This window comes from Trachemys scripta, chromosome 8 (assembly GCF_013100865.1).
Source record: "Trachemys scripta elegans isolate TJP31775 chromosome 8, CAS_Tse_1.0, whole genome shotgun sequence".
Lineage (NCBI taxonomy): Eukaryota > Metazoa > Chordata > Testudines > Emydidae > Trachemys > Trachemys scripta.
Genome location: NC_048305.1, coordinates 14,859,572 through 14,872,275, shown reverse-complemented (window position 1 = coordinate 14,872,275; position 12,704 = coordinate 14,859,572). Strand labels below are relative to the sequence as shown.

At 38.5% G+C, this 12,704-nt stretch overlaps 1 protein-coding gene across 1 annotated transcript in view; it reads right to left on the bottom strand.

Moving 5' to 3' along the window:
* The window catches only part of RAD50 (RAD50 double strand break repair protein), a 41,451-nt gene extending 28,959 nt beyond the window's left edge, over nucleotides 1-12,492 (bottom strand). The window contains exons 1-9 of the mRNA XM_034779161.1: nucleotides 12,283-12,492; nucleotides 11,454-11,537; nucleotides 10,204-10,355; nucleotides 9,199-9,384; nucleotides 8,846-9,050; nucleotides 5,379-5,507; nucleotides 3,733-3,898; nucleotides 2,091-2,284; nucleotides 634-840 (exon numbers count right to left, since the gene is read on the bottom strand). Of these exons, the coding sequence (XP_034635052.1) occupies nucleotides 634-840; nucleotides 2,091-2,284; nucleotides 3,733-3,898; nucleotides 5,379-5,507; nucleotides 8,846-9,050; nucleotides 9,199-9,384; nucleotides 10,204-10,355; nucleotides 11,454-11,537; nucleotides 12,283-12,411 (1,452 nt within the window). The 5' untranslated portion in view covers nucleotides 12,412-12,492. The remainder of the gene's footprint in view (nucleotides 1-633; nucleotides 841-2,090; nucleotides 2,285-3,732; nucleotides 3,899-5,378; nucleotides 5,508-8,845; nucleotides 9,051-9,198; nucleotides 9,385-10,203; nucleotides 10,356-11,453; nucleotides 11,538-12,282) is intronic.
* Nucleotides 12,493-12,704: the final 212 nt, after the last annotated feature.

Below are 12,704 nucleotides of genomic sequence, written 5' to 3'. Positions count from 1 at the left end.
TCCGCGTGCGCTGCCCTTGCCGCGCCTCCAGATACCTCCCCCGAAGCTCCCATTGGCCGCGGTTCCCCATTCCTGGCCAATGGGAGCTGCGGGGGGCAGTGCCTGGAGGCAAAGACCCAGGAGCCACAAGGACATCAGGCTGGCCGCTGCTGAGAACGGCACGGGGCCTGCGGCGCCACAGGGGGCAATCCCCTGGGCCGGGCTGGGTCGTAGTTTGCCCACCCCTGCCTTAAGGGAAAGACTACGTGGAGAAATTCCACACTGCATTAAATTCTTCAGCTATAAGCAAAGTATAAACATTTGGCTAAAAAGGCACAAGTAAGGAGGCAGCAATTAGACAACTTGCCCTTGAATGGGGATGGCTTGTTATAAGTTTATAACTGAAAATCATGGCACCATGCTCATTTCAGTCATTATTTTTCTTGGTCCCTGATTCCAACAAGTAAAATATAGTTTACTCTCACAGAATATGATATAGGTTCAGGATTTTTGGGGATGGCCGGGGTGATCAGGTTTTTTCATTATGTCACTGCTGTCCGCATCTGCAATACTTGATGTGACCAAAAGCATCAAGACAACCGGATATGCTTTCTGTTGTGTATTTATTTAAATTATTCAAATATAAAATCTTACAGCCTTGATGAGTTCCTGATCCAGTTCCAGAATCCTGTCTGAAGACTCCTCCAACTGATTCAGTTCATATTTCACATTCTTCAGTTCAACCTGTTTCTTATTTTGAATGTCTGACTTCAGGTCAATGGTTTTTTCCAGTCCAGTTTTCTTATCTCTTATTTCATCTATCTGTTTTTGTTTCATTGTTTCTTTTTCTGCAAATTCTCTCTGGAAAAAAAAAAACCATTCAAAACAGTTACTAAGCAATTATCTACAGCTGAATTAATTTATACAGAGCCCCCTACAGACTTTTTTTTTTTTATAAGCAAATCACAATGACCATATTGGCACCTGTCTAATGCAACATGCTGAAATATTTTGGAACAAATTTTCCACCAAAACGTTTTTCTGTTGGAAAATACCGAGTCGTTGAAATCAAATTATTTTGCAGGAAAGTGTTGATTTTGACAAATCTTTTGACAGAAACCAAGCAGGTTTCCAACAAAAACTTGCCTGGTTTCTCGCCAGCTCATCTACCCACTTCCCTAGCCTATCAGCAGTTCACCTGGCAGAGAGCTTGGGAGCTGCAGATGCCTTAATGCCTGAGGACCAAGCTTCCTAAGCCGGGCAGCCCAAGGAGCCATGTGTTTGGGGAGTCAGCCATCCTAACAGAAGTTGGACAGTCCTCTGAACAAACTGAAAAATTCCATTTAGATTCTCCTGATGTGGGATACAGCACCTGTCCACCCCTCCATCGTCCTGTCTGCTGGCGGGCCCCGCCGATCAGAGCCTCTCCATCCCTCCTCGTGCCTCCCATCCACCGCAATCAGCTGTTTCGTGGCATGCAGGAGGCTGGGGGGAGAGCAGGGAGCAGCGAGGATGCGGTGCGCTTGGGGGTGGAAAGAGACAGGGCGGGGGTGAAACAGGGGTGGGAAGAGGCGGGGCTGTGGCATTGATGGAAGGGATGGAGTGGGGGTGGGGCCTGGGGCACAGCCAGGGGTTGAGCACCTGCCAGCGCAATGAAAAGTCGGCGGTGCTACGTAGGAGCCCCAGTCATGGGTCAGAACCCCACTGTGCTAGGCACAGTACAAACACAGAACAAAAAGATGGTGCCTTCCCCAAGGAACTTACAATCCAAGTATTAAATGCTTTTTCACTACATTAGAGCTTATGATAAGTTACACTATGCGTAATTTAAAAAAAAAACAACAACCCCCGAACAATATAAAATGTCCTTGCAAGGTCTTCCTGGCAGAAGCATCTTCTAATACCAAGCATATTCTAAAAACTGTTGACAACTGTGTGTATAATATTAGAATTGTGAGATAAGGAAGCACATAATGGTAATGTAGGTCCCTTGTGAACATTTCACTAGGAAATAAAGAACATAACTTCTGATGACTCTACTGCTGTCAAGTCACATGCATTATGAAAACAGATATTATGAGACTGCATTAAGCAAGGTGACGAACTCTTACCATTAACTGACTGGCAGTTTCGGCTTCTCTTTCTTGTCTCTCTTTCACAAGCTTGTGAAAACTGTTAATTTGCCTTTCATTAAAAGGTGTTCGTTCAAAACCATCTAATTCCAACAGTGCTGCCAAAGTCTGGATTAATGAATCCCTGGTTCTGATGTCCTGCTGGTGACGATCTGCTTGTAGCTGAAGACGACCTTCACAAATATGTTTGTACACACACGCACACAAAAATAAGCTTCCCACATTTTGCAACATTTTATCATTCCCCTATTTTAGGCCCCATTTGTAGACTTCAACAACACCTACATTTGGATTCCATGAAGGCAGAAGAGTTTTCACTAGTAAATATTAACAGCAGATCACAGCTTTTACTTGCTTTGCAATGAAACAAGGCATTGGAGTTCTCAGTCTGTATTTTGTACAGATTTAAAAAAAAATCTAAAAGCAAAAAGTTTTCTTTGACCAATTCAACAAAAAGGCCTTTATTCTAATGCAGTGATTCTAGTTGGCAGGGCAAAAGAATGCAGTGGCAGATCAGCAGGAGATAAGATGCCACCAATATTTAAAATTATTTTTTACTTTTCTAAGTGCCAATTTTGTGGCCTTAATCATTCAGCCAATTCAAATTACAGAATTCTAAAAATTGCACTAAAATTGCCAGTTCACATTTACTTTCTTCTCTTTCTAAATCCACATAAAATTCAGAATATAGGTTTTAAAGTTGTTTTCAGTAGAAAAGCAATAACCTCCCTCCATACCATGTGTATTACATTAATTTGTCCTATTAAGGAATTTTGGTAGTTGTCTGAACCAAGAACACAGGAGCTAAGGAGCTAATTACCACAACACCAAGAAGGAATGTCCATCGCTTAAAGGTCATGCTCTTACTACCTGAGTAAACCTGTTCCATTTTATAATCTTTCCAAAAATCATTATTACCTATACTATTCCATATTGATAATATTATAACTGTACTTATGACAACAAACACTTTCTGTTTATAGATATTTTCATAAAACTTGTAATGTACGTATCTTGAAATAATTAATAAGCTATACAGAACAAGATGCATGGTATTTAGGGAATTTTAAAGAAATCACATGAAATACAACTTTCCTGAAGTCAACCCTTTGGGTACATATGGTGCACTCACTTCCCTCCCAACAATTTTCTTGGCTACAATCCATTAACTATAATTGGTGACAGATCTCAATTCCTCCAAACTGGAGGACTCATGCTAACGCAACCAGCTCACAGACCAAACATATGCTTTGTAAATTGTTAGACTGATGACTTCTTGGTGACCTAGAACAGAAATGCCAAAGGTGCCTCGTTTTCCGTAAAAAGTCCATAAATGAATGAATGCACCAGTGTCAACATTGGGCAAAAGGGCAATTGTACAATTGAAATCCCATGGAGAAGACTAGTGACCTTTTGGTTATCTCTGATAGTGAAGGTCAAAGTTCAAATATGAGACTTTGACCCCCTGTACAAGCAGCCAACTGAATAAGTATATCACATTTCAAGATTCTCATCTGGCTCAAACATTGAAATTGTGTCACTCATCCTTTTATAAGTGTCTATATTATATTCTATGATCATTTCTGCATTAATTTTTTTTTAAAAAATCAGCCTATTATACCTTGTTCAACAAGCAATTCTGATTTCTCTCTGTTGAATCTCTGACACTCTTTGCTTGCTCTATCCAGCTCACGTTGACAGTCTGTTAATCTCCTTTCCTTCTCTTTTACTGTTCTCTGATGGTTCTGGTACATATCTCTTAGTTGGTCATCTGTTCCTTGAAAAACCTATGCAGTCAGAGTATACTGCAGCATTAAAAAGTTAGCTTTTTAAACTGATTTATAACAAAATACTTTGCCCATGCTTATAAACTATATAATGCGTTTTCCAAAAGTTAAACACAGAATAAAATAAAAAAAGATAAAATATCATCCGATTTGTAATTTTTACCATAAGACCACTCAAACGGGAGTGGTAAAAGGTATTTTGGGTTAGCTTGAATAAACTTCTTATTGCAGGAGTTAAGCCACAAGAACTAAGTAAAATTATTTGGGTCCAATAAAGGGATTCCCCTTTTTCATACTGATAAAACAATATGATACATATTTTTTGTGATACATGCCCTGGACAAATTCTTTCTAGTTGTCAAAATAATTTCATATATTCAGCACACACATAACGAAAACCACTAACTTTTTTACTGGCTATTTTAAAGGGGAGAGAAAACAAGAAGATTTGTGATGTTAATGAGAAGAGATGTCCTTGTACTTATAGGTCAAGTTTGGGTTGCTCTGCTGTCCATTGCCAGTTAATGCCATTTACATATGGTCATGACAAGTCATTACTACTCTATAAAATCGCTGACTCCATTGTTCACCACACTGAGCAGTTCATTCTACTCCATAGATCTTGGAGGGAAAGGTAATAAGTTTTAATCCCCCTCTCCCTACTAAATCAAAAAGAAATACATCTTCATGACACTGTATCCTACCAGCTATTTGTGATATTTAAACCATTTATTTTAGGGGCTATTTTGCTGATAGTGGCCACTCCTTAATACTCGTGGCTGTCTGGTTGCTCTTCACTGTGAGAGCCACAGCATACTGAAAATTCACTTTGTAGTGCCATTGTAAATTGCTCAGAAATCATACACGCAGAATAATATTTATGGATATCTGTATTACAACCTAACTACATTATACAACAACCTATTGCATCTTGCATGCTTGAAGACATCAACCAATGCTGGTGACTGATAATAAAAACAGTACTGATTAGGAAGGTCAGCCACACTTAACCACTTAATACTCCTAGCAAACTGTATATTTTAAAACCACAGCCACCATCTTTCATAGTTTCTTTGCACTTTATTTTACTGAGTTTTTATAAACTTTGCCCACGATCCAGAAAAAACACTTATGAATGTGAGTAGTCCCACTGAACTGAATGGGACTGTTCATATTTTTAAGCATTTTCCTGGATTGAGACTTTACTAGTGGGGGGGATTTAAAAAAAAATTATATTATGTATTTACTGAAGAATACTTCATTGAGTACACTAAAAACATTCACACCTTTCTGCATTCAGTTTTACAACAATTGTGGCCAAAAAAGCTTGGAAAATAAAACCAACAGAACAAAAATACACTGTTCTGGCTATGGGTACACAAGTTTTTTAAAATTTATGGTTCATTCTATAGTAAATATACGATTGCTTCTGATTTTTTAGGATGAAGGATGGTGACACATAGAATTTAAAAAAGCAAACCTTCTCCATCTTCTGTTGCAAATCCTGGTTATCTTTTTCCATCTGCCTTTTCCTGCTGTCCAGAGCTTTAATCTCGTTGTCAAGTCTCACTACTTTTGCAAGATTCTGTTCAATTTCTGCGAGACGGTTCTGAAAAGGAAAGAATGCTTAAGTAAATTGGCTTCACTACATTTTATGGATCTTATAATCAAATTTGCTATTTAAATATATTGCATTTTAAAAATGGGTCATTTCCAGCACCTACAAGTTCATAAGGCGTTTTAGACACTAACACAAGGGTTCTCAAATCTTTTCATGCCCACATATTAATCAAGACACCACCTTGCGGATCACCTCCCCTTCCTGATTAAACAACATCCCTGCAGCAACTACAGTAATTACTTAAATGGAAAAGTAATATTAGCAAACTATTTGAAAGCTTATTCTTCAGAGAATTTCCCCCACCGTTGATGATATCCTGAGTGCAGATCATGCAGGTTTCAGACCAAACCTCAGTGCCTGTGATCAAGTGCTGCACTCACCACCCACACTGGGAACTGCCTGCTCTGAAGGCCAAAGACAGGTTCAGTATTCCTAGACATTACTGTTGCATATGACATGATCTGGTATACAGGCCTATTATACAAACTGTCACTGGTCCCACCGAAGCGGGCTGTCATGGCTGTTGAACTGTTGCCGAGAAGTTGCTAATTTCAAATTATGCTCCTAGAGGTCCCAAAACAATGTTTTACCTTATGGCTCAATTCTAACACCAACACTTTTCAATCTCTTCACAAATGACTTTCCCAATACCACTGCCAAGCATTTTATCTATGCCATGACACGTCTGGTAGTACAGTGCCAGATTCCAGCCACCTAGAAGTGCTGAATGTTGACATGAAAGAGATGGCCTACTATTGTAAAAGATGGAGACTTAAACCTAGTACCGAAAAGACAGTTTCCAGCTCCTACCATCTATACCACATAAAAGCCAACAAACTGCTCAACAGCCTCCTGAATGGATAAAGGCTGGACTATGACCCAAAGCCTGTATATCTAGCTGTTACACTGGGCTGTACATTGATTTTCAAGGAACACCTTACCAAAACATTGCTGAAAATAAAGACAACAGACTGATCAGAAAATTAGCTGGTTCTACCTGGGAACCCAATGCACAAACACTACTCCTGGAGGGGCGCAGAATTCATAACTTCTGCTGATTTCTTGACTCCCCCACAGAAAAATGGGGAAGCAAAAAAATCTGTGGGGAACACATGCCCCTTCCGTGGCAGCCCAGGCGCGTCTGCTGGGAGCAGCCAGCAGAAGAGGGCAGATTACTGTGGAGGGGGAAGGACGGAGGCTGGTGTGCGTGTGCTTGGGAGAGACATTAAGGGGGTGGGGCTGGGTGCGTGCCTGCATGCGAACGAGTGAGAGAGACTCACTCTGTCCCTCTTGCTCACTGTTGCTGCGTCCCGGGCTTGGAGGCGTAGGGCTGTGTGAAGCAGGCTCTGTCCCTGAGGCAGAGCATAAATGTAACAACTAAGGGCTGGTCTACTGGCCAGAGAGGCATAACGGGGTAAGATTACAGCTCAGGATCTATTTTACTTATCCATTTAAAAAAAAAAAAAGCAGGACAATGGTTAGCAAAACTGTATGGACTTTCAAGTGTGAAAGTGAGCAATTTAAAGCGACATTCTACTTTACAGAACATCAAAATAAAAGTAATGTAATTTAAATGAAAATTCAGGATTATAACTGGAATGCAAGGTATTGATTACCAAGTATTTGTAATTTAACTTTCATGTGCTTAGGAAATACTGAACAGTTATTGTGATTTTTTTCTGCATGGTAGTTTAAAAAAAATTACCAAAATAAGTGAAACTGGTGTAATTATTTTGCATTATTTTGACAAATAAAATATGCAGAATTGTACATTTTTTGGTGCAGATTTTTGGATTTTTGGTACAGAATTCCCCCAGAAGTAAAACACTCAGAAACCCTGGGCTTACCTTGTGCTATTCTGTAACAGAGTATTGCTCCCTGGTGTGTCTCATCTCACTTCACACAGGACTACAAGACACTCAGCTGAATGAAACCATGCATATAACAAGCACCATAAGACAACATTGTCCTCCTAACATCAGGCAACAAGTAGCCTTGCAGAATCTGCTCCCTAAGGTGCAAGACATGCCATATCTACCCATTTAAAGATTTGTTTAATCCACCGAGCCACCATCTCAGCTCCTGGCACCCTGCTTGGACAATTCCCCTAAGGATCCTCAATATCACATCCAGGTGGCATACTGGGGGTAAGAACAAGCCTCAAACATAGCCAATGACTATCTTATGACACATCCAACAGACCAGCCATCTAGTTTTGACCTTCTACACCATCTTTGGATAAAGCTCAATCACTTTAGATGTGGAGTGATCAGATGTGCTGCTAATGACGATAAGTAAGGCTTCTGTAACTCCCTCCTTTGCTTCTGTGACCAGTTAGAATATGTAGGCCACATACTTACAGGCTGCACCCATTGGCAAGGGATACTTGGTTCCCTCATGGATTTGCGTAAGAAAATAACGACCTTCCCTCAGCTATTGAATGGTTAAGGTGCTTAGACAAACACACTTGACTTGACTGTCTATGTAGAATCAACACAATAGATAAACAATGTATTTTAACTTATTTTAAAGATAGCTAGCACTCAGTTCTCTGCATACTGTGGTTAAAAACTTCTGCACTAGGGTATCCCAGAAAAACATGCCCAGTACTACTAATGGAAGAGGTACAGAGACAAGAATTGCTATCATTTATCTATATTGGTTGTAACTCTGGAATGTGTCATGTCATCATGGTAAATACAGGCTCAAGGTATTATTTACTTAAAGGCAGGGAGAGGGTTTTGTATAGGTGCTTTTCTCCGCTTTGCTGACAATATATTCAAGTATTAATATATTATCTGAGGGGAAGGTAATAGATAAGAAAATATGCCACCCTGTGAAACTAAGCAGGTTGTATAATCAATCTTCCAAAATCAGCTGTTGAATAAATGCTGAAAATTGCATTTTCCCAAAAGTTTTCTAATTAAACCAGACAGCTTAAGAGAGGAAAGATACACGTGGCTTTCAAGGTTTGGCCTGAAAATCCCCAATTGGAGGTAAATTAATTTAAATATAAGAAAAAATAAATTGGTCCAAGATGGTGTAAAGATAAGATAATTTCCACCACATCTTTGAATATAAATTCTACTCATACAATTTCATTATTTGTCATGATGAAAATGGCCTTTAAATTCTGCTCCGAATTTTATGGTTAAACAAAAAAAAAAAAAAATCCCCCTGATAATACAACATTAAACTGGAGAGATTTTAATCGCACAAAAGTCAGGAAATTCCCATAGTAAGCAACCTTTACTCTCCCTCTCCTAGTGAATATGTACAGTATTACAATAAAATTTTGAATTACATGATCATACAAACAAAATTACCTTTAGAGGATCAAGTTGATTCTCAATAGATTTTACATTTTCCTTAGAAGCAGCCAGTTGGGCTTCCCTATTACTAAGATGATCTTGAATTTCACGTGCTTTTTCTTTATTCTGTTTTAGATATTTCAATTCCGTCTGACACTCTTTTACCCGCAAGCTTTGCTTCTGACGTACCTGACGAAGAGTTTCCAATGCTTTAATATACCTTCCAAAAAGAAAACCATGTGTAAATTTCAAATTCTATTGGCACATGCAGCTTTATGAATGAACATTTTTAGTGAGCATCTAAACAATTATAATTAAATGAAAGGAGTACTTTACTGTAATTATGTTAGGTATGGAAAGAAATAAACCTTGTTGCTGAGAAGATCTCATCAAATTTTTGTTTCAGGGCCCTTCCCTCACTTAAGGGCCAGTTGGATTCTTCTTGATGACAGAAAATGACATTGTTAATCACAGATTTGGAAACACCAAGGGCGCTGATCATTTCTCGATCAATTTCTGCACACTTGGAACTGAGACTGACCTTTTCCCCATGCCTGTGTACATAGATTAAGAAAATGCATAACAATAAGATGACTATTGGTTGCTGTACAGTTATTTTTTTCTAAAGTAAATAACATTCTGTATAATTCCAACATTTTAACTCAACCTGTTTTGATGCTAAGTCACAAATTATTATTTTTACAACAGTATATGTTTTTTGCCCCTCATTCTTCTCTCACTCCTCTTCCTCTTTAACTCCGAATACCTCATTTCCAACTAAATGGATTTTGATACAGCACTCCTCTGATTTCAAGCCATCTTTCTGTAACTTAATGTCATGTTAGCCATGTATACAGTATCAATTTGCTAACTATGACTGCATAGCCAGCAGAGGGAGCAAAAATCATAGTGATCAGTGCAAAACAAATGCTCTTTTTAAAAAAAAAAGTCAGAGATGAGAGTCAAATAAACAGATAGATACTTGGAATGAGTTGCAATGGGACTATTTCCCCACCAAATTACTTTGACTTTTTCAGTGCCAACAGGACATAAAGTGAATGCATAAACACCACCATCAGAACTAAACTATCACTGAGTGACTCAGGTGCCTATGTCCACGGAAAACCAATGAGACTCTGGCCATTTTGAAGGTTTTTCCCATTAAATCTAGGGATTTCTTGTAACATATAAAACAAATAGACAATGCAGTGGGACTACATGTAACTTTTTGTTAGACTTAGTTTAATCTGAAAGAGTAGGTAGAGGTTTGAATGAATAAATTGTCCACTTATCTCTTTTCTTACATGAAAAGATACAGACAAAACAAATGGACACTCAAACTAAGAGGCAATATTTAAAAACATACAACTTACTTTGTTCTGGTAATGATACCTTCAAGAGTTTTAAATTCTGTTTTCTTGCCTTTCTGAGTACAAACCATGGATCGCTGGACAGCTATAAGCTCTCCAGTAACATCACGAAACTGCAGTCGAATCTGAGCTCTGACATCTGTTTCATTAGCAACCTTTGGCAGGAAAAAAAAATATGAAAACTTATTTAACAAAGAAAACTTTTGTTGTCATCCAAACATATGTTCCAAAGCCATAAGTGAAATCTTGGCTCCACTGAAATCAATAGGAGTTTTGCCATTGACTTCAATGAGGCTAGAATCTCACCCAAAATCTTTTTTGGCCTAGAGGTTATTATCCAGGATTCTTATGCATACCTCGCACTTTGGCTATCCCCCACACCCATCTGATAAATGGTTATCATCAGAGAGCTTTCCCTCAAGTAAACAGAACAGAAAAATAATCTCCTCAAAGTCTGACACCAAACATTCATTTCTGTCAATGGGACTACTCATAGTGTGCAAATCATTGTAGGATCCGGGCCTAAATCATGCAGAGAGCAGTGCTCTATACTGTAGGTTAACTCATATGCAACATGTCCACATTTTACTCCCATAAAATCTTAGTTATTTAGTGTATCAGTAACTGGGAAGAAATAGTCCATGTTCAATACATTTCAGTTAAAACTATCAATTTACCAATACTGACTAAGAAAATACCAAATACCAAACAGCTATTTAACAGACTTTCTGTACCAAAAGACAATATAAAAAGTGATCAGGTCACATGTTACTTATTCTTGTATAAGTATTTCTGGCAACTAAAACTTATAAAACATATAGCCAGAGAATAATGAAACAGATATTTTTCACACTGAAACTAAATACAGTTGCTAACATGAATTAGGCTTTTTTTTTTTTTTGAAAGATTTAAACAATTTAGCATATCAGATACTGTACATAAAGTAAAATTAAAAGGTAAATTAATCTTTCATAAAGTTAAATTAAAAGGTAAATTTAACTACAAAATAATCTAGTTTGTAATGTTACGATTGTGAGAAAAAGGACAACCAAGAAATTTAAGGTTGACAACTCACTTCTTGTAATTTCTCCCTCGCAACTTCAATCCTTGCTTTTGTATTACATTAAAATGGGTGATTTAAATAATTAACTTTTATTGGACTCCCCCCATTTCTGGCACACTCCAGTGTTCATTAAATATTTTGTCGTATCAACTACCAGTTAGACATACAAGCTAGCCATCATGACTCGTACCTTTGGATCATGAACAAATGAGTGTCCTTTGGTGCCTGGAGGGAAATCTCCAGTGGAAATATATTTAAGGCATTCAATGATAGTCTACAGAAATGGAAATAAATAGGTATCAGTAATATCAATTTAGAGCAAGTAAAAAGATGAACTAAAGAGGGAAGAGAGTAACAGTCTGTAAATACCGGAGAACCAAGAAAGGAGAGACATAATGGGATGAAATCAAGCTAAGTATTCTTTCTGAGTATTGGGAAAAGCTTCATGACAATAGCTCTACTTAGCTTGTGGAACAGCCCCTCAAGTGGAGATAGTCCAATCAATAAGAGGATAAAAATTAGATTTGACAAAACACTAGTACATGTACAACATGGCATAATTCTGCATTGGCAAGGAGATCGATTAGATGATCTAATGTAGTGTTTCTCAACCTTTTGGATACCAGGGACTGACTTGCTGCCTTCATAAACTGTGTCAGGGAGATCTCAGGGACTGGCACTGGTCCACAGACTGGCCATTGAGAAACACTAAACAGATCTTTCTCATCTCTAACTTCTATGGCTCTAATACCTAGTGCATAAACAGGTATTTGTAAAACAACTAAGGGTCTGATCTTGCAAGGAGCACAATGCAGGCAGAATCCTGGGCCTACACAGAGCTCGTTGCAGAATGCAAGCCTGAAAGTGGAGCACAAATTATGCAAGTGTCACAAAATGCAAACTGTTTAAGGTTTTATAATTTCATTAATTATAAATTCATATAAACGATCACTCATTTGTATGGGTTTGTAATTATTTATAATGACATGAAGCTTGTTTGCACTGTACAAAAGTCTTACCGTTTTTCCTGCACCATTTGGCCCCACCAAAATGGTTAAAGGACTAAAGAAAGTGATGACTTGTTTGTCTTTGTCCTCTACCCCGAAACTCCTCACTCCAAGGATGCTCATCTTATCAATCTTAGACATTTCTGCAGGATATTTTTCTTCTTTTCTGAATCTCAAAAATTAATTTTCAAAAGCCTACAAAATAAACAGTTACATTCAGTGATGATTTAGGTAACAAACATTATCCCATTTCTCCCCAAAAATCTTGTACTATCAAAGGGTACGTCTACACTTACCGGAGGGTCCGGTGGCAGGCAATCGATGTTCTGGGATCGATCCCGGAAGTGCCGCCGTCGATGCCGGTACTCCAGCTCGGCGAGAGGAGTATGCAGCATCGACGGGGGAGCCTCCCTGCCGCGTCTGGACCCGCGGTA